The sequence below is a fragment of the Balaenoptera musculus genome, chromosome 21 (assembly GCF_009873245.2).
Source record: "Balaenoptera musculus isolate JJ_BM4_2016_0621 chromosome 21, mBalMus1.pri.v3, whole genome shotgun sequence".
NCBI classification, from domain to species: Eukaryota; Metazoa; Chordata; class Mammalia; order Artiodactyla; family Balaenopteridae; genus Balaenoptera; species Balaenoptera musculus.
In genome coordinates, this window is record NC_045805.1 from 9,783,494 (window position 1) to 9,804,711 (window position 21,218).

A 21,218-nucleotide genomic window follows, 5' to 3' on the forward strand; every position below is an offset into this window, starting at 1 on the left:
TAAACGTTACAGTAAGCTTTGAGTCGGCGGCATCACAGTGCTCCTCTGTGAGGGTTAGAAGAGCGTCCTCGTGCGTTCACTAGAGTCACCTCAAAATGGCATCCTTAAAAGTGCGCACTGTATTAAATTCAAACATACTCTGAACTTATGGGTGATGATGATAAATTCTTTAGCCATAGCCTAAACGAGGAAAATGAGGTCACATTTAGGCAATAGATAAATAATTTAATTTTAAATTAGAGATTTTTTTCCCATATCTGAAGACCCGTGAACTCAAGCATAGTTTCTGTTAACCAGTCATCACATTTATGTGCATAAAACATACAACACTGATTTTTCCTTAAGTTATTTATTTCAATTTAAATAAAACTAAAAATTCCAAATCATTAAACAGAAATGTCCTCTCCCATAGTTTAGTTTGGATATCTCAAGGAGAACAGCACATTTTGTGCTGAATTAATGCCTGTGGATCACTCAGATCACCAGTTAAACTAAGCGAATGTTGCTATATTTTAAACATTTTGATAGTTCATATATTAAGGGATGTATTTTGGGCTAGTTTGTTTTAAATTCATGATATAATTTTTCTTTCTATTGCCTACATTTTTTTGTTCATTGAAGTTTCCTATTGAATTAGAACAAAAATGGAAACAGCCTGGAGTCTCTTTCATGGGTCAGAATGGCTTTTATTTACTTATGTTGTTTTTGGTTTACATTCAAATGTGATTGTATTTTGTTGCCTTTATATATGAGACATATACTCCAATTAACCAAACGGATGAGTCAGTTTCTTGTTACCATCTGCAATGAATACTGTTGCAAATCTTTTTTCATTTAGGAAATGATCTGTTTAATACATTAATTACCAAAGAGTAACAGCATATTTATTTTCCTTCTCTTATCACATTAATATAAAAGAATTTCTAACATGAGAAAGACCATGCCTGTTTCTCAGGTTAACACAGTAACATGGACAGAGTAATTGTTAAGAATTAAATGAAAATTCTCTACATATTTTTCTCAATTTCACAAATGTTTGGTTGTGTTTGAAGGATGTTATGCAGTTTGCATGCTTATCTTTAAATCTGGGGAAAAATGTATAAGCATAGCGCAATTTATCAAGGTAGCAGAGGACCTAAAATGCCATGTTTGTTTTCTTTCATTTCATCCTTTTTATTTTTTAGTGTTTTCTATTATCATAAAATAATGATCTTTCATCCTACCCATTAACAAACTAAATTTTTGTAGTTATACTTGAACAAATATATCAGAAGATACAAGATTTCTGTTTGATAAGATTTCTGTTTGATCATTTGGGCATCAAAATATTAGTTCAGTGAAGATTTATTTCCACTTTTTATTTATGCTTGTTGTTTAAACTTTGAAATAGATAAACTTTTTAATAGAAAAGGGATATTTGCAAAATGATGTGCTTAAATTTTATATGTCTAAAAGAAAATAGATTTCCATTCTTCATTTATACTTATTTTTAAAAATTTGAACTTTTGAGTGTTTAAGAAAAATTATAGTTCTGAAATAACCTGGTTGAATTTATATGGCTAATTTTCTTAAAATTAAGTGATATGTCTAAACTGGTGGAATGAGGCTCCCAGCATTTCACTGAAAACCTTGAGCTTTGAAATTTAACTTACAGAAATTTCCTCTATCTAAAAGTGAAAAAATTTTTTTTCTATTTAAGATTGTAAAAAAAGCCATGGTAAGTGTTTTAAGGTGATAAAATTATTCTGAGTTAAGACATCAGCATGAAGGCTGCTCTTAGCTTAGTTAAGGGAAATCTCTACTAGTTGATCATAAATAGATTATAACTGTCAGGTATTTAAACTGTCTTCCTTTGACTTTTAGAATATGACTTCAGTTTTCCAGCTGCGTAAAGCTGGACCTGGGAAGTCTCCTGCCAAATCATCAATGAGGTGCTTTGACACTAGCATCAGCATTCTGAGCAACTTTATTAATCCTGGAGAAAGTCCCATCCATCAATTAGGACTTAACAATGTGCTAATTAACATTCAAAAGATTTGACACGTTATCCCCGATTTCTATCCTTTTTAATGCTTGAAAACTGTCACATTAAGAAGAAGTAAGCTATAGAAATATAAACTTTCTCAAATACTGAAAAATAATTCTGAATTCAGATCAGAGAAGGTGTATCTAGGATAAGAAGGCATGCAGTCAGGCCACAAAGGGCACAGCTGAGGTGCAGTTGGCGTCGCTTCAGTGGATAAATAGTGTCCTAAGTAGATGAGCAGACGTGAACCTCTTTTTAAGTAAAAATATGAGGAATTGAAGTATTCGCAGTTTAATCCCGAAACTGGGATTTAGTTGAAAGTCTATTTTAAGATGTTTAACAATAGTATTTTGAATATCCAGGCTACAGTATTTTTCTATTTTCTCAGCAAGAGCAATGCTGGGGGTAAAAAGATGATCAGAGGGAAAATAAACACACACACACACACTCGCTCTTTCTCTGAACTGTGCATATAACACCTCGTCAGTGTACCTGCCCTGACTTTGTAGTTTTGGGTTCCTTCAGCTCTCAATGGAACTTATAGGAAGAGACCCCACACCCACTAGTAACTATACATGTCACTCTCGAGCTGAATCTACGATGAAAACACAACAAGAACTAAAAGTAAACATTACTTTTTTTTAGTCCCATAGTAATATAAAGACAATAGAAAACTGAAATAATCTTTGTATCTCTTAAGTTAATATGATGGTTGATATCAACCAGAAAGTTCTGGTAGGCTTTTGACGTATTGATAAGAATTTTTCTTTATCGGACCTGTTTTTATTATCATGACAACTGTTTTCATTATTATTTTAGCATGTCTGAGAACGTTCTTAAAAATAATATTAGGTCTTCCTCTTAAGTTGAATTACTTTTTTTCTCACCTCGTCAGTCTTTTTCTTTTTCTTTTACTTTTGATAGCAATGTAAAATCAGTTTTTAACTGTGATGTTTTGTTAAGTTTTTGAATAATCATGCTCATTTGTTCAGTGCTTTCATTTTTAGGTCACCTGTCACTTGCCATGTGGTTACGCACAGCACATAATTCTCCGTTGGTCTGTTTCAGCCCCCTGTGGAGGCCAGTACACTGGATCAGAAGGGGTGGTCTTGTCACCCAACTACCCTCACAATTATACAGCTGGTCAGATCTGCCTCTATTCCATAACGGTACCAAAGGAATTTGGTAAGATTTTCTTCTTATTTTTAATTCACTGTCATATCTCTTTCGGTGTTAATATTTCCATCATTTTATAAACAAATATCCCAGCTCTTGGTATAATAAAATAATATAAAAGAAGATGACTTAAAGTAACAGGTTTTCCAAACATGTCTTATACAAGATCCACTACAATTCTTTTATCAGTGTGATATAAAATTCTTCAGTTTCCTTCTCGGATTCTGATCCAGAATAATCAGAGAGAATAAATTTGCCTTTGTTCTTATTTTTGTTAGAAAAAAGCATTTCTCCTTTGGTTGTTTAGTGTGTAGAGGAGGATTGCAGCCTCACATGTGAGCCAGGGGAACACTGATCAGCCTGTGGGGTATTGGCACATATATTTGGTTATTGATTATGCTGGAAATCACTGGATCAGTGAACACACCTTTGAGTGACAGGAGATGTAAAAGCAGGCAGAGTCCTATCTGACCCCTCCAAACCTGGCATCCTGGTTTCCCTCCTAAACTTTGCTTCCAACCTGAGCCAGTTTTCTGGGATGGCTTCATTTCTAGAAGATCCTTCTCTGGTGGTTTCCTGGTGGTTTACTCAACACCGGATCCCCACATCTTCCCTCTCACTCTTGACCAGGAAAATATTTTTGTGTTGGATTCTTTCCTGGAGTCAACCAGATAGTAGCTTTTATAATTTTATGGAATAGTTCCTTTTTCCCAACAGTAAAATTTAGAGCCCAACATAGTCAAGGTTTTTTTCTATACACTCAAAATAGCAGCCATCCACTCATAGAAATAAAACAGATAAAAATTCTAAGGATAGATTCTGTTTGAGGGAAAACATTTTAAAAATACAATTATATGACAAGAAAGTTAATTTCTGCTTAAGAAACTTGCATATGGGAGACAAATGATTTCTATGAACTTCTGTTGTATTAATCACAGGCTTCTTAAAATCAAATGAAAACCTCCCCCCAAGCACTTATTTCAGCATTTGGTATTTTAGATCACGGGCTCTTCATGAACTGTGCGACGCAACTTGCTTAGTCTCTTAAGCCAAATCGTTTAGCTTCTGCTCTCCGCCAGTTCGCAAGGATGGTTGAGTTTTCAGGCAAGGCTCTCCTTGTATCATCTTGCCATGATAAGAAGAGCATGTGCCTGGGACTTGGAGAGTGATGGATGTGAACACGGAAACCAAGGCAGAGGCAGAGGGGCCAGCTTCCCAAAAGGCAGAGAGTGGGTCCACTTTATGAGCAAATGGAAAATATCAATCTCATTTAAAAACTGAAAGACTGGGCTTCAAAAGATTTATTTTGTTATAAAAAATGGACAGTAAAACTTAGAATAAGTCCTAGACTTTCACTCTTTATGCTGGACCAATGCCTCTAAAGTCCCTTACTTAGCCTCAGTTAATACATTTTTTCACTTAAATTCCCAACAACATTCCTCCAATTACTTTCCCATGAATATTCCTTTTATTTTTATTCATGGATACTTGACAAAATATAATTATCACAATAGAATGTAGCAGCCAGAGTTTATGATTTTAGTTTATTATAAAATTTTTTTGAGTTGTCACAACACAATTATGACTTTTCAGCAGAAAAAAGTTACACTCCTATCCTAAATATTGATAATAATTTCCCAATATGAAAGGTTTAATGGCATAAATTTATCATATTCTATCTGGGCAGAAAACTTTAGTCTGGAATAAAATAGTTATAAAGAATCCTTAATAAAAACCTATACTTGGGCTTCCCTGGTGGCGCAGTGGTTGAGAATCTGCCCGCCAATGCAGGGCACACGGGTTCGAGCCCTGGTCTGGGAAGATCCCACATGCCGCGGAGCAGCTAGGCCCGTGAGCCACAAATACTGAGCCTGCGCGTCTGGAGCCTGTGCTCCGCAGCAAGAGAGGCCGCAATAGTGAGAGGCCCGCGCACCGCGATGAAGAGTGGCCCCCGCTTGCCACAACTAGAGAAAGCCCGCGCACAGAAACAAAGACCCAACACAGCCATAAATAAACAAATAAATAAATTAAAAAAAAAAAGAAAAGAGCCTCTTATTCTACCTTTAAAAAAAAAAAAAAAACAAACCTATACTACCTTATCTATTATTTTTTCCCCCTCTTCCTTACTCTTTTCTGAGAAGTGAATCGATCAATTAACAATTAATTCAATGATTGTGATAAGTGCTAAGATGAGTAAAATACTTTTTGGGTGCCTTAGATGCCCAGCAAATATTATGGGATGGGGTGACTGTCCCTATTGTGGGAAGGGGCTTCTTACACAAGTCCGAATGGGAAGTGTCATGGAAGACAGATCATCAGGTATCCTAATTTCCTCCCTATTTTCATCCAAAAGCATCACCAGAGTATCCTTTCTAAAACAAAAATCTGATCATGAAAACACCTTCATAAACGTCTTCACTCACTCCTCTTGCCCCCAGAGCAAAATCCACGCGTTTCCTGGCCTTCGGGGCTCTGAAGTCTCAGGCTGCGTGGCCTTGCTCCCCCGTCCCTCCCCCGCCCCCTTTATCCACTGAGTGTTAGCAAAACAGACCTTTCACCTGCCAAATACTGCTCCTTATGTTCGCTTGCTGAAATAACCCCTTGTGTCCCATTCTTACACAAAAAGGGTTTCCTTTCTCATTTGTTAAGGCTGTAGCTGGAATGCTCTCTCCCCCATGAAACATCATTGTTTCCACAGCTGGAAACCACCCCTCCCTCCCTACACCCGCCCAGGCCCTTCGCCTGCACTTTCTCATCCCCTGTCTTCCAGCTGCAGGAATAGCCTTCCTTGACCAGCTATGGCCCTTGGCAGACGTCTGCTGGTTTGGACAATTGGGTTGAGAACAGTCGTAGGTCAGAACTCAGACCAAGCAGCTCTTCAGGGAAGACTCTTCCCCCACCCTGAGTTCAGGCCCCTCTTCCTTCCCGACACCCACACTCTGGCTCTGTATTTGTTGTGGGAACTACCGCAGACCTTAGCATGTTCCTGGGACAAAGTTTCTATCTTGATCAGCCCTTCATTCTTAGTGTCCACTATAAAGCTTATGCTTTCTAAACATTTCTTGAAAAGAAGGTAGGAATTATGTGTGTGAGATTCACTTTTCTCCTACAAACGAGACTCAAGCAAGATGAAGACTGAATGTTGAGGTGGGGGGACAGTGAAGGGAGGGCTGTGCACGCAGGAGCCTCCCTCATGGGATCCAGAAGAAAGTTCTGTCCCTCTTTCTAGCGCCTGTGTTCAGAGCACTTCAGCCACTGGGAAATTCACCTTGCTCACATGCTTCCTTTAATTGTGCTTCTCTAGGAAATTATAAAATCTTAAAGTACTATATATATATGCATATATTCTTTTACATATATGTGTAATATATTATACATGCATGTATATGTGCACTGTATGTAATACATATATGTAATAGAATATATGCCACACATATGATATGATATAATGTAATACAATATAATATAAATACACACCAGCTGCTATAGTTAGATTTTCCTCCATTTTGCCGACACATAGATTAATTCTTTCATGTATAACTGATACACACACCTCCATTTCTTGTTCACAATGATTTAGAATGATTTTAGTTTAAACCTTACACATAGATAATTGTTGATCATTGCTTATAAATGGAGACTAAATCACAAGTTTTTCTAAATACTGTAAAGGCCCTGTATATTATCCATTTGAATACAAAAATGATTAAATTTGAAGTAGTAAAATACTTGCGATGTTTTACTTGGAGGAAGTGTGTTCTTGAAATTTACGTAACCTGTAAGATATATAAACTGTAGAATAAAACAAGTCAGAAATTGCTATAATATGTTGCTGAATCGTGTATAAATTGTAGTGAGTTCATATGAATTTGGCACTGTCATAATCATAGGTGAAGAATTTTAAATTCCCCAACTAATTGCATGCTTTAAAAACCAACAGGTATCTTGATTCCATACCTACTGTTCACTGAATAAAATGTCATTAATTACTCTTAAAGAAATAGGACCACCTTATGGCTATTCTTCTACTATCCTAACATAGTATTATAAGAAAAAAACAGTCTTCATTTAATGTTCAAACTGTACATGGAACAGTAATTTTATTCCTTTTATTAAGTACCAAAAGATCAAGAAGCAAAATAAAATTGTTTAAGCAACAGAAAACTTTTAGAAAGCAGAGAAAATAAGCTAATTTTTTTTACAGGATTCTTAGGATCATGATATTTTGGAGGTATCAATAAACAGTATGATCACCATTTTCATTTCTTTCATCTTAAAAAAGCATTTTGTGCCTTCCCACCCCCTCTATTTTCAGTGGTATTTGGGCAGTTTGCCTATTTCCAGACAGCACTGAATGACCTGACAGAACTGTTTGACGGAACGCACCCTCAGGCCAGACTTCTCAGCTCACTCTCTGGGTCTCATTCAGGTACACTTTCAATGAATTTTGTCTTTAATTCTAGTTACACAGCCAGGGTAATTAATTTTAAACTCATCTATTTTTATTTTCATTTGTGAAGGAGAAATTTAATCATCTTTGAACTTGCTTGTTTAGTAAAATCTTATTTCCAATGTAAAATTTCAAATGTATTTTTATCCCACATATAAAACCACCTGTCTTTATAATTTTGCTTACTAAGATTGTGGAAAATATAATATCCACCTCAGTGAAAAACAAAAATATCAGAGAAAAAGGGGTAATAAACTATCTTGTTACTTTATTTTCTATTCTAAGTGTCGTAATCTTCCTGGAGATAAACACTATTGACATTTTGGTCTGACTCATTCCAAACTTTTAAATGCATACATGTGGAGATGCACCACAGTCACACGTCTATAAAGGTGCAGATGTGTATACACATACATACATTCACGTGTGCCCCTATATATGCATGTAAACATACATGGGACTTCATAAAACATGGGATATTTTTCACAATTTAATTTTTATCCCATACATTCATTTAAAATCACATGTAGAGGTCTTTCCCTATCCACAAATATGAATATACACCAAACGCCATTTGCTGAATCGTATTCAGATGGGTTAATGAAGGAGTTTATTTACCCCAACCCCTCATGGATGCCATGGCCCTCGTTCTTACCACTGCTACATTGTCATCATTTACCAACACAACATCAAGCCATACTCCTGCGTCACAGCCTGTGATCAACCAAGGCTAAGATTCCGTTATTTCCAGTTTCCCAGTATTACTAACCACAGGTCTTAAGACCTATGTCCTGTTAAGACCAATGTCCAATGATGTAATGTCCAGAAATGCATCAGAAGATACACATTTAAAATACTGATACATCCTGACAAATTCACCTCTGAAAAGCTTAAGTGATTCACACGCCCCTCAGAGTACTTGAGACCATTCCTGCACATTGAGCTGAAAAATATATTTCACAGGTTTTTTATTTTTTTCTGAGTTCTTTATTTTTTTTTAAAATCAGCTTTGGATTCTGAGACATTTTCTTAATTCTGAGTAAAATCCTAGCAAGTAACTGTCAAAGTTGATTCTGAGTCAACGATTCACCCACTTCTGTTTCCCACATTATCAGCTAATTGGCCTATATCAGTGCTTTCTTCAAAAGAAGCATAAAGGAGATCACGATGAAAACAACATTTTAATGGAATGTCAAGACAAGAACAGAGTTTTTAAATCTTTGTAGAAACAATGTGTTTGGGTTCTACACGCCAAAGTAAAGTTTTATGAAAGTTCAAAAAGTAGAAGTGCAACTCCAAGTTAATGATTACTTTCCCAACATTGTCCACCACAGGCCGTGCACTGAATGGATCCTGCGTGTTATCTCTGTCTGTTTTTCCCTCCAGGTGAAACATTGCCTTTGGCCACATCCAATCAGATTCTGCTCCGATTCAGCGCGAAGAGTGGGGCGCCTGCGCGGGGTTTCCACTTCGTCTATCAAGGTGCGTCTCTGCCACCTTCGCCCGGCTCCACACACTGCTCGTACCACTGGTTTCAGCACCAAAACATCTGAGTTGCACTTTTTCTTAATATTTAAGAATTTGAGGGTATCCGTGTATTTAGAATGAAATTATTTAGTAAAAATATTAAAGATTTTTCTTTTGACAATTAAATGTGATACTTCTAAGACAAAGATACAATAATGCTTCGATTATCTGGCATGATGACGAAACAAATATTGATTAGATTACCTTACTATAGCGCAACACAATTTGCAAAATGATTTCAAATGTATTATAATATTTCGCCTAACCTAGTTAAAATTAAGTAAAATATTTCGTAATAGATTTTAGTAACTGTCTTAATGAAATACACTTAAAACGCATGGTGCATCTTCAAATCTTACTGTAAGTACTAATTGTCAAGGAAATGTAACAAAACCAAACTAAATCCAAAATACCATCCATGTTTCTGTCCCTTGAAATACCTATTTTATTTCGCTTGTATTCTATTAACTTTAGGCACTTTCACCCCTTTATAATTATTTTTGAATTTGGAGCTTATTCAGAATGCTTGGGATTGCACAAAGTTTCTGAACAATGCAGTTTTTTTTCCTGTTTCTAGTTCGCCTTCAGTTTGCATATCCATTACATGAATTTGAAAAAACACCCTATGGGCTGTCCATCCACTTTCAGAGGCACAGAGCCTGACTCTGGATCTGACTTGCGATGCCTGTACAGCTGAGATGGGAAAGAGGTTGTCATCTTCAGCGATAAACTAACTAAGAATACTTAGCTCTTCCAGGTCTCAGTTTTGCTGGAGGCTGGATAGATTACAGGCCGCTCTTGAACATTTTCTTCAGAAGTGGAGGAGAATCACTTTCTGGCAAAGGTTTCTTTCCTTTAATAAAGACTCCTCCAGAAAACATGCTTGACAACATCATGTTTTTCATAAAATTATAGAGAGTAACAATCTGTCATATCATTCATAAATGATTTTTGATAATCGCACACTGTGAAATGTATGGCCTCAAAATATTTCACGATAAAAACCCCTCAGTGTTCGGCAATAAGATGATTTAAAAGTTATGGAAAGAGTGAGAATGATGTTTGATGGGCAGGTAGGAGGAAAAATATCTCTAATCTAGTTTAAGGAGCAATTGCTTGGGTGATGATGCTATTATGTTAAAATGAGTTACATTGTTCTAATTAAACCTTTGTTAAAATATAAATAATTAAACCAGTATTTTTTAAAATGAACTTTATAGGAGAGGGTCCAGTTTAGGCAACTCACCTCTCACCCACTTCTAATTTTCTTTAAATAAATTCTGTGTTACTTTGCAGAAGCAGATTCACAAACCAAAGTAAGTTGGCATGACCTCTAAGGAAACTGGACCGATTGGTTTAAGTACATTTTTTGTCCTGGAAAAATTCAAGTTCCTGGCATTGTCTGCCTCAATCAGGGACTTCCTTTAATTTTTGATGAAGATTAGAAAATTGATCAGATTATCAAATAAAATATCTGAAGCACATGACCCTATGTCTGTCCTGTTTACACATGTTATCTTCAGAAGTCATGGTTTTTAAAATCATATTTCTTGTTTTAAAGCAACATATTATCATTAAAATGTATAACATACATAAAAGTGAAAAGAAGAGGAAATCATTTATAGAAGGAATATATTTTCCTTGCACTTAAGAATATGTCTCTAACATACTCAATATTTCTTCTAACTTAAGAATATGTCTCTGACATACTCAGAATTTCTTCTAAAGTTCCAATATATCTCCTTACCTTGCTTTGTTCCTACAGTGAGTTTATGCAAACATGGATGTCTTTTTATCAAAGCCAAATCCTTTGGAGCTAAAGAGCTAGGATCATGAATGCAATTTATAAATCACCCAGGAGCACCTGGGAAAGTTTTCAGTACATCTCAAAAATTAAATTGAACATGGCCTTCTGAAAGATAGTAGTTTAGTGGAAGCCTAGAAATTATTTGAACTCTATTGTGTAAAAACTTTCTGAATAGTGCTTTCACATACCACTTACGACTCCATTCCTCCATAAGTTATTAAAGCTTAAAATTGCACAGGGACTTTCTGACTTGCATGGCTATGGGCTGTGTAACCCTTGTTCACAGACAGTTCTGTCGTAAAGAGCTGTTCAGACTTGGGTGAGGAATGAGTGCAGGTGTCAGGTACAAAAAACCCGTAGTGCGCGGCCCAGGCAGCTCCGGCCCTCCGTGTCATCCTGGTGAATAACACGGAGACGGTGGTGGTGAGGATGTAGCTGCCCCTCTGATCTGGTGAAGAAATGGAAGCATAGAGGCTTGTTTTTACAAAGTATTGTAACTTTTGTGTCTCTGCTGGGTTTTATTTGCTTGTTTGCTTTCCGTGCTGCTTTGGAGTAGAAGGATACATTGAGAAGTGAAGGAGGTAAGAGGGTGCCTGAGGACACATGGGCACCCAAGAAGGCTAATGGGGTGACCCTTCACACCACAGTGCGTCCTCCTGGAGCAAGTCCCTGTAATCATTCTAACAGTCGCTTCTGGACACTGTAACATCTCCCTTGAACACTTAGGAGGAGTACAGTGCTTGCCTTTAAACATGAACATGTTCAGAGTGTTTTAGGTTTCCTTTTATGCATCCAGGAGAAACCCCCCCTCCATCCCCACTCGCTAGCACCCTGGAATTCCCTGAATGTCCGTGGTGGGGGTTCCCATAGCTGCCCCTCCTCTTCCTAAGCTCTGGGACCAAGAGACTGGCAGAACCTGCGATCAGTAGATGTGGTTCTACAGGATTTAATGCTCTTCGTCACTCCATAGAAAATATACTACCCCTAATGTCAAGGTCTTCTAGGTCAATGCAAACCTAAAAATCAGATAGTCCTCAGAAACCCGCCGTGTTGGAGACTCACCTACTATTTCTTAGCAAGTTCAGCGCTGTCTCTCCACACCCCTGGTGGGGGTCCCCTTTCCTACACTGTCCAGAAGAGCTGTCTCTAGGATGGTGAATAAAGTCGAGAACGTGAGTTTGGGTTCTCTAGTGGGATGATGACGGTGATTTTATTGCTGCTCATGGCTATTGTGCTCATTGCAGTCTGGCCTACCAGCTAGTGGCCGTCAAGCACCACCGCCGTGACACCTGCCAGGGCTGGAGAAAAGCCCAGCATCCTCTTGGTACACGAAACCCGCTCTCATTAAAGTCCCTTTGATTCTATTCTGTGAAGTAGTTATGTTGCACTTAGAGACTTTTTCTGGCCCAAAATACACACCTTTTAATACTAGAATCAACCTTGTTAACACTGGAATCAACACAAGAAACAAGCTATGTGGCCACAGAGACCAACAAAGGCAGAGCAAGTATTCTTTTCTCCTTTCCTACTTACTCTGAGGCACATCCTCATTTATGAAAACTGTCTACACTACCCTCTGCCTCTCTTCTCTGTCTGTGCACACGACTGAATGTGTCTGTGTTAAACTTGGTGGTTGACAGCGTCTCGTCAATATACTACTATTTGCAATTGTCTTACATTTACGCCTGCTCTTTCCACAGATAGTCTATTTTTCTTGTGTGTTTCAGTGTAGAATTCAACCCGCCTTTCAGTTCCCTCAAAATAACTCACTCACACCAAAATTAGTAAGCCGTGCAGGACTTACTGAATATTTCAAAGGGAAAATGAAGCCGTGCTTTTATATCAAACCTCCCCACTGAGCACAACTTACAAATGCCAGCTGGCCACATCTTTGTCTTTCCAGGTCACATTTCTCATCTCCCAGCCTCACCTGACACAGCACCCTGCCTTTAGCCTTCCAGCTGCCAGTCTCCCAGACTCAGCAGCTATCAGGACTGTCCTCTGCCAGGGTTTTCCTAAAATAAACAGATACCAGAAACAGAGCTAGAGAGATGGAAATGCTTTTTCTAAGTTTGGGTAGGAGGAATTTACAGTAAGGTTTTCTTTGCTTGAGGTCCTTCCTAGGCATGCAAATACATGTTTTGGTTGATTTTCCCCCAGGCCTCATGTTTCCTCAGATGGCGTAAATTATACAGCTTAGTTGGTTTTCCACTTCTAAGAAACTCACATTTTGTTTCAAGAGCTTATAAAATGCATACTTTTTACAAAGAAGATTGAGCATAAAGTTTTGTGCATAATTCAGTGATGTATGCTTGAATTCACCGACTAGTAATGGCTTGTCAAATCAGATTTTTAAACTACGAGAACAGAGTGATTTTCAGAAATAGAATATGTCCCTCTGTCACTAAATGAAATAGGAAAGACTGCTTCACTTGGACAAGTTACTCTTGTCTGCATTCAGGTTTATTTTATTATCGTTGTTGTTCTTTTTCACGCCACCTACTCTAAAAGAGGTGCAGTAAAAGAACTGCATGCACATATCTGTGGCTTAGAGCATTTGTGGTGATGTAAGATTCCATCACATGATGTTCCTCTTTTCCCCATATTCACAATATCGCCCGTTTTCAGTGTCCTGAAAGTCCCAGAGAATACCACCCGGTCTCTGAACCAACACAGTCCTCGGCCTGAGAAGCCGGTCACTGTGTTCATCACCCTGTGTTCCAGGCTGACCCCGTTCCCTGTCCACTTGGCACTGGGCTGATTTCAACTGTGCTTCACCGTAGTGTACAGCATTTACTGAAAGATGGAGAGTAATGGCTACCGGAATAGAGTTTCTCTCTGATGTGGCCCGAAACCTCCAGGTGAGGGCAAGCCCCAGAGGACGGGCTGAAAGGGAGAAGTTCATCAGCATGGATTAACTGCTGGCATTTTCCCCCAGATATTACATGCAGTTTTGATGCCTCTATTTCCTAGGTTTCCTCTGTCCCACTTTCTCAGATACTTGAAATTGGTTTCTTCGCTTTGCAAACTTCTTCCTCTAAAAGTTGTCCTCCATCGTTTCATTCAAATGCAGGTATTATTCATTTATTGTTATTTTCCTTGAGAATAGACAACTCTGAAGTTCATGAAGAAAGGTTTAATAGTGACATGTCTACAGCTGACCCTCAGTGGTGTTTCTCCTCATTCGTGATACCCTGGAAAAATGCTGTGTGTGAGGCCACTTAGACAAGTGTGGAAGCTTGGCCACGAATACAGGGTGCTTCCCAAGTAGTTCAGGACAAACTGAACAGTTAAGATTGGAGATATTTCTCCATATTTGTAAAAAATTCTCAAGAATTGATTGTGGAATATCATTTTATTCATTTGTTTATTTATTTATTTATCACTCTCATGCTACTGTTCAACTGTAACAAAAAACCCAGACATACAAATATGGCAAATATAAGTTTTAAGCCATATTTTATTACAATAGAATATTTTATATTCTGCATTGTTTTCAGTTATAGAAAAGAACATTCTGTAGTATCATTAATTTTATTGACTATAGCTATTAGACAGTATACAATTTTATTAACTTTTGCCTTCTGATCAAAAATATTTCAACACTGAATTGAAACATAGTTTCATCAAAACAGTCTTCTGACTTCCATTCTCATAGAATTGCTTCCTGACCAGCAATTTACCCAAATGGTGTCTGTTATTGTTCAGGTTCAATTCAAAACAAGATGCCAGTGTATTAGGGAAAGGATCTTAAAGACAGAAGGATTATTTTTAAATAAAATGGCCCCTTTCGAATGAAGGCACACGAGGACGGAGAGGAACGGGGTCTTGGAGACAATAAACATAAACTGACTTTTAACTCAGGGACAGAAGCCAAAAATGCAGACTCCCAAGTGCACACCTTGTGGCTCTATTTCTCAAAGAGTCCGTTTGGAGTGGCAGACCCCTTTGCCGCTGAAGTATTTTTCAAACTTTATCTCGTGCCTCTTTTTATAAATAGAAAAGTCTCTTACAGCGATAATTCACTGCCTGTCAGTGAATTCTGATCTACAACCTGAGTACACACCTCACCGGAATGAGGCTCAGCCACCAGGCCCAGCATCAGAGACCACAAGAGCCACACACTGTGGAGAACCCGGGGACAAGAAGAAAGTAGGGGGTGGGGGGTAGTTATAGGACGCAGGCTTGTGCTGGGTGACTTGGGGCGGGACCGCAGGCAGCATGATTCTGCTTTGGATTCAGCGCTGTCGGGTTCACTGTGACGATGGGCACCTTTGTTTTCATGTCGGGTGTAGAAGGAACAGAGCAGGGCTGCAACTGTGATTAGTAGAGGTCGTGATTCCTGTTCGTCTGGAGGGGAATTTCTGTTCTCTTCTGTGGCTTGCGTAGTGGCCCCGATATTGCTTGTGGTCACGAACAGGCAGTGGCCTCAGAGATTGTGTGGTCAACAGGAGGACAGCCAGCTCTCCGGCCGGGCAGCAACCAGCTGTCAGCGTCAGAGCACCTCGTTATCTTTCTCACAACCTTCAGGCCAAATGATGTCCCCACCAGCTGGAATCTATTATTAAACTTTGTTCTTTGCTGTATAGTCTCTTTTTTTCATTTCCAAACGGACAGTTATAATATTAGACATGCTGGGGAAGTGTCAGCACTCCCTCCAGCCCCAAACTGCTCTCCCATCCCCACCTCCCACCTCGGAGAATCGCTGGTCCAATGGGAAGACCCCTGGGAATGAGGCCGTCGGCTGGGTCTTATTACCAGCTCTCCTCTCAGACCGTGGTGCAAACTCCCATTCCCCTCTGTTCCCTCCCAAGTCTTTCTGTACAGAATGAATTGTTTAATTGTACGTTTTCCTGTGGTATGTGGGTTTTTTTTAATTATGGTAACATGAGATTTACCCTCTCAGGTTAAATCCTTTAAATCATTGTTTAAAATGAACGGATTACGTTGTTAAAATTAGCAGTGCATAATACAGCGCCGTTAACTGTAGGCACAGCTTTGTATGGCAGATCTTTAGGACTTGGGCGTCTTACATGACAAACTTTATACCTGTTTAACAGCAGCTCCGCACTTGCCGCTCCCCTAGCTCCTGGCAGGCACCATCTGCTCTCTGCTTCTCTAAGTTTGTCTCTCTTAATTGCTTCACGTGCGTGGGACCATGCGGCATTTGTCCTTCTGTGACAGGCTTATTCCACTTAGCGTAATGTCCTATGGGTCCATCCATGTTGTTGCAAATGGCAGGATTTCCTTCCTTTCTAAATGGCCGAATAATATTCCATTGTATGTATGATATTATTTATCCATTGGTGGACATGGAGGTTGTTTCCATAGCTAGGCTATGGCAAATAATGCTGTTATGTACATGGTGGTGCAGATATCTCTCCAGGATAGTGATTTCATTTCCTTCAGATAAATACCCAGAAGTGGGATTGCTGGATCATATGGTAGTTCTAGTTTTAATTTTGCTATTAAATCACCATGGCCATTTATAAATAATCCTTTATGTAACAGCTTTTCTTACTAGAGTCTGAGGTCCTCGAGGATAAGTACAAGTTCTTAGTCATCTCATGATCACTGGCGCAATGATCTGGGTGCTTAATTAATTGTAAATGCATGAATGCCACTCAGTCCTCATAGAGCACTAATTCTCCATATGTCATGTTTTCCTCGTCAGAAATGGGAATACGAGGTGGTCCTCAGGGTTGACATGAAGATGCGTGTAGATGTGAAAGTGCTCCCTATATCGTCCCCTACAGAGACTGTGAAAGGCATTATTAATTTCCACATTAACATAAATTCTTTCTAGACTCATCTTAAATTCTATTTTCAAGAAAATATCGTGGCTTCACGATGCACATGCAGATGGTTGTGTTGTGTGTCTTGCCTCTAGCTGTTCCTCGGACCAGTGACACCCAGTGCAGCTCTGTCCCCGAGCCCAGATATGGGAGGAGAATTGGTTTGGAGTTTTCAGCAGGCTCCATCGTTCGCTTTGAGTGTAACCCGGGATACCTACTCCAGGGCTCCATGGCCATCCGCTGTCAGTCCGTGCCCAACGCTCTCGCTCAGTGGAATGACACAATCCCAAGCTGCGTAGGTAAGCGTGTGTCCCTAAGGCGGGATAACTTGCACGTGGTCCTCCGTCCCAGGTTCACAGCAGCACTAAAGAGCTGCGCTTCAGTCCACATGAACTGACCCATGCTCCAGACCTATTTAAAGGGCAAGTTATCAGAAATAATTGAGTAGCAGCCAAACCCCAAAACTTATTGTTGCATGGAGCAACTCATCAGATTAACAAGTATGAAACATGTTTTCCTTCTCGATGCTTATCAAGTATGCCGTCTCAAGCCATGGGTATACAACATAATTTCATTTGGGGGAAAAATCACTACAGTGTTGATTTGTTATATTACTTGTGTAATGCCCTTTTAATAAATTGGTGCTGATGAAAGTCTGAAAAGTAATAGGTTAACGCAGCCTGAATAACAATGCCATTGTTAGTTATAGTTTATTTGCTTCATTTTGTGTAAGAACCTCCAGTGCAATCATGATTTAGCATTTGAATTCATCTGTGCATTTTAAGCGTCTCTTCTCCTCTCTGGATTTGCTCATAAATGCCATTAATAGCATTTTGGGTTGTGTGTCTGCGTATAGAAAACTCTGCAGAGCTTCTTAAATTGTAGTAGATCAGTTACTCTAAACAGAATTCACTTCAGAGATGACATCGTTAGACAGTGCCTGAGACTTAGCAGCATAGTGGATAATAATCTATGGTATTGATCATTTAAAAGAGAACAGACTAGGTTGGAGGGAGACACAAGAGGGAGGAGATATGGGGGTATATGTATATGTATAGCTGATTCACTTTGTTATAAAACAGAAACTAACACACCATTGTAAAGCAATTATACTCCAATAAAGATGTTAAAAAAAAAAAGAGAGAGAACAGACTAAATTTGACCTTGGCTAAAAATGCCAGTTAAAGTACCATAGTCCATGTAAAATATCTCTTAATAGCTGACCACACAGTGAAAGAACACTAAGTACAAAATTAATGTTGCTCTTCACTGTACTTTATTTTTACTAAATATGGGTTTGTCTTTTAGTCCCCTGCAGTGGCAACTTCACTCAACGGAGAGGTACAATTTTATCCCCCAGCTACCCTGAACCATATGGTAACAACTTAAACTGTATATGGACGATCACAGTTACAGAGGGCTCAGGAATTCAGGTAAGCTCTCAAAGCCCGGAGTCTGCCAATAAACAAAGCTTGTGTCCACGGGTTCTTCCTTTCTTTGTTTCCCCTTTTTGTATTGGTTATTCTAAATACATAAACCATAACCTGTTTCTCTTTTCTTACCATTTCTACAGAGTATTTCTAATCATATTTCTGCATTTGAAATAAAAATGATAGACTTTTAGAATAAAATCTATCAGAAATGCTATTTGTAGAAGTTTTTGGATGTCACTTCCATGATCTATTTTCTTTGGTTTCGCTATTCTCTTACATGTATACTTTTAATTTCATGAAATCCCTATTGGACTAGTCTAATTTTATTAAGCAAAAAATAAATATTAAGTTACTATTATTGTTTGGTAGATTCAAGTCATCAGTTTTGCCACAGAGCAGAACTGGGACTCTCTTGAGATTTACGACGGCGGTGATATGACTGCACCGAGACTAGGAAGTTTTTCAGGTAAGATGGCACCGACCCCCTTGTTTCTGTGAATCAGAATCATCAGACACTGACAAACTGCAAGAGAACACTCAATGCTGACATTTCTCTAGGAGGCTCTTCTATATACATAACAGTTTCTCTAGTGTTGGGAGTCTTAGAACAAGAGCACCAAAACGCAGGTGTGAAGGAGAAAGCTTTGTCGTCCATGAGCAGGAGGGCTGATGTGAAGGCAGCGGGTCGCTTTTGTCGGACCCCCGAGCTGGGAAGAAAGAGTGGGTTATTACCCTGTGGACCCAACAGGGTGTCTCACTGAAGTTAATTGTGTGAGGCGGGGGAATGAACTTCAGATTGGCTGATTTTCCTTTTCTCATATGCGTGTTAGACGTGTTTGGCACAATTGGGGACCACGTAAGGAGGTGGTGGAGCAAGGGGGTAGGCGTACAGATGGAAGGTTGGGGACACACGTGAGAACTGAGAACATAAGTAAACAAATGGAGGACGATGTGAACTGGCTTTCTCAATGACTGAGAAGGGAGTTGGAAACATGGAAATGAGGAAGGCTGGCATGGAGCTGGTTGTGACGGATTTGAATTCGAGATATTGGTGTGAACTCATGGTCTTCATATGGATAGCTGTAGACATAGAGGAAAATATACGTGTGGATGTGGATGTGTGTGTGTGTGTACGTATTTCCTACCTCTGTCTTTTGAGAGGTGTAAAACAATAACCCCAGTAGCCATGAACCCACCTCATACCCAATTCTAGGTTTCTAGATATCCCTTTACATACCATTCTCCCTTAAAGGAGCTAGTGCTTCTTGGGGAGTTGCTGACTCCAAGGCTCTGATGGGAAAAGCACACGTGAGGAACCATTTCGTATAAAATAGAAATGTATGGATCCATACTGATGTAAATAGATGCATGCGTGGACGGAATGAGTGAAAGAGAAAGCCTTCCCTTGCAGATTCCAAACTAATAAATCTAGAAGGAGATGGAATTAGAGAATCACCGTTTGGCAACCATTAGGACAGTAAATGATTCACATTGGAACATCAGTGAATGCTAAAACTAGTGTGTGAGATTTTGGTGAGGAACAGAGAGCCACAGTCACAGTGCGTCTCCCCACCTAGTCCTCATTCACTGCAAAGGAGGAAAGAAGTAACTCAAGAGTCGAGAAGCCTGGCAGACACCACCTTCCTCAGGCAGTCATGTTAAGATCTCCAGTATCAGGACACCTGTGCATTGGTGAACTGATAAACCTGCTCTCAAAACAAACAAACATATGAACAAAAAAGCTTGATTTGGCTTAGAATTGCAGTTGCTGTGGTGTGTGAATACCCCCACCAGGGCTGATTTCAAACAACCAGCATGATGTCACTAAAAGCTGAGTTTGAGAGGAAGTGCCCTGAATTAGCCTCTGGAAGCATCCCAAGGCAGCTCCCTCACACCCCTGAGAGCCGGCAAATATGGTGACCTCTGAAGAATACAGCATCACATTTTGATATTCTTGCCAAAAATGCATCACCATCTGAATCTAGTCACAGAGAACATCAGACATTCTCTTTGGAGGTTATGTTGCTAAAGAAAAATCATTTTATTAAATGCCTTCATCTTTTTTGGAGGACTGGTTTTGAAGTTTGGCTGCACTGAGACTTACGGCAGTGAAAACATCTGATTTATTACTGCACAGCAGCCCTGCATGTTTTGTTTTGTTTTTTTTAAACTACTCACTCCCAATCTTTGGTAATGCCATTTTCTAAACTTATGTTCGAGTGTAGTCTCAGCTTAAATGTATATTGATATAATACTAAAATCGTGAGAACCCCCTATGTAAGCAACAACAACAACAAATCCTTTCAGGCATGCATTTGATTAACTTATAAAATGTTAAAGAAAAATATTTCACATGAGCAATTTTTATTAAGTTTTATCATGGTATAATTTGTAAAAATAATTTTTTGAATTATAATTTTCTAAAATAAAAATAGATTTTGAAAAATATTTTACACACAAAAAGTGGCTTGTGTCTTTCAAAAGTATCAAGTTCATGAAAGGGAAAGAAAGACTAAGAAACTATTCCAGACAAAAAAAACTGAAGGGAAGTAATCATGGATGGAGTACTTTTGCTAGAAAACCCATTATTGGCAGATTGTCGAAATTCCAGTGATTTCTGTAGAATACATGGTACTGTTGCATCTGTGTTAGATTTTTTTGTCTTTGTTTTTGGGTTTTTTTTAGAACTGCTCTGTTTGAAGAAATGCACAGTGAGTTTTTATAAGAAATGAGTCATCATGTCTACAACTTGCTCACAGAGGGTTTAGAATAAAATAATTTAACACACATATATATTGTGGAAACATAGACATAGATATCATTATTATGTAATATATGGCCAGATAGTGTGGGTATATGGGAGTTTTCTGTACTATATTTGCAACTTTAAGTTAAAAATTATTTAAAATATTTTAAAAGGAGTCTTTTTTTAACTTTATATGGAAGAAATGACACATCAGGCATGAAATCTGAATATGTTTTAAAATGTTTAAAATATGTTTTA

General features: G+C 38.6%; 1 protein-coding gene across 1 annotated transcript in view; it reads left to right on the forward strand.

Annotated features, from left to right (window-relative positions):
• The window catches only part of CSMD1 (CUB and Sushi multiple domains 1), a 1,821,542-nt gene that overhangs the window by 1,617,335 nt on the left and 182,989 nt on the right, over window positions 1-21,218 (forward strand). Inside the window, exons 31-36 of the mRNA XM_036838958.1 lie at window positions 3,095-3,211; window positions 7,518-7,631; window positions 9,039-9,134; window positions 16,877-17,080; window positions 18,090-18,214; window positions 18,584-18,680. Of these exons, the coding sequence (XP_036694853.1) occupies window positions 3,095-3,211; window positions 7,518-7,631; window positions 9,039-9,134; window positions 16,877-17,080; window positions 18,090-18,214; window positions 18,584-18,680 (753 nt within the window). The remainder of the gene's footprint in view (window positions 1-3,094; window positions 3,212-7,517; window positions 7,632-9,038; window positions 9,135-16,876; window positions 17,081-18,089; window positions 18,215-18,583; window positions 18,681-21,218) is intronic.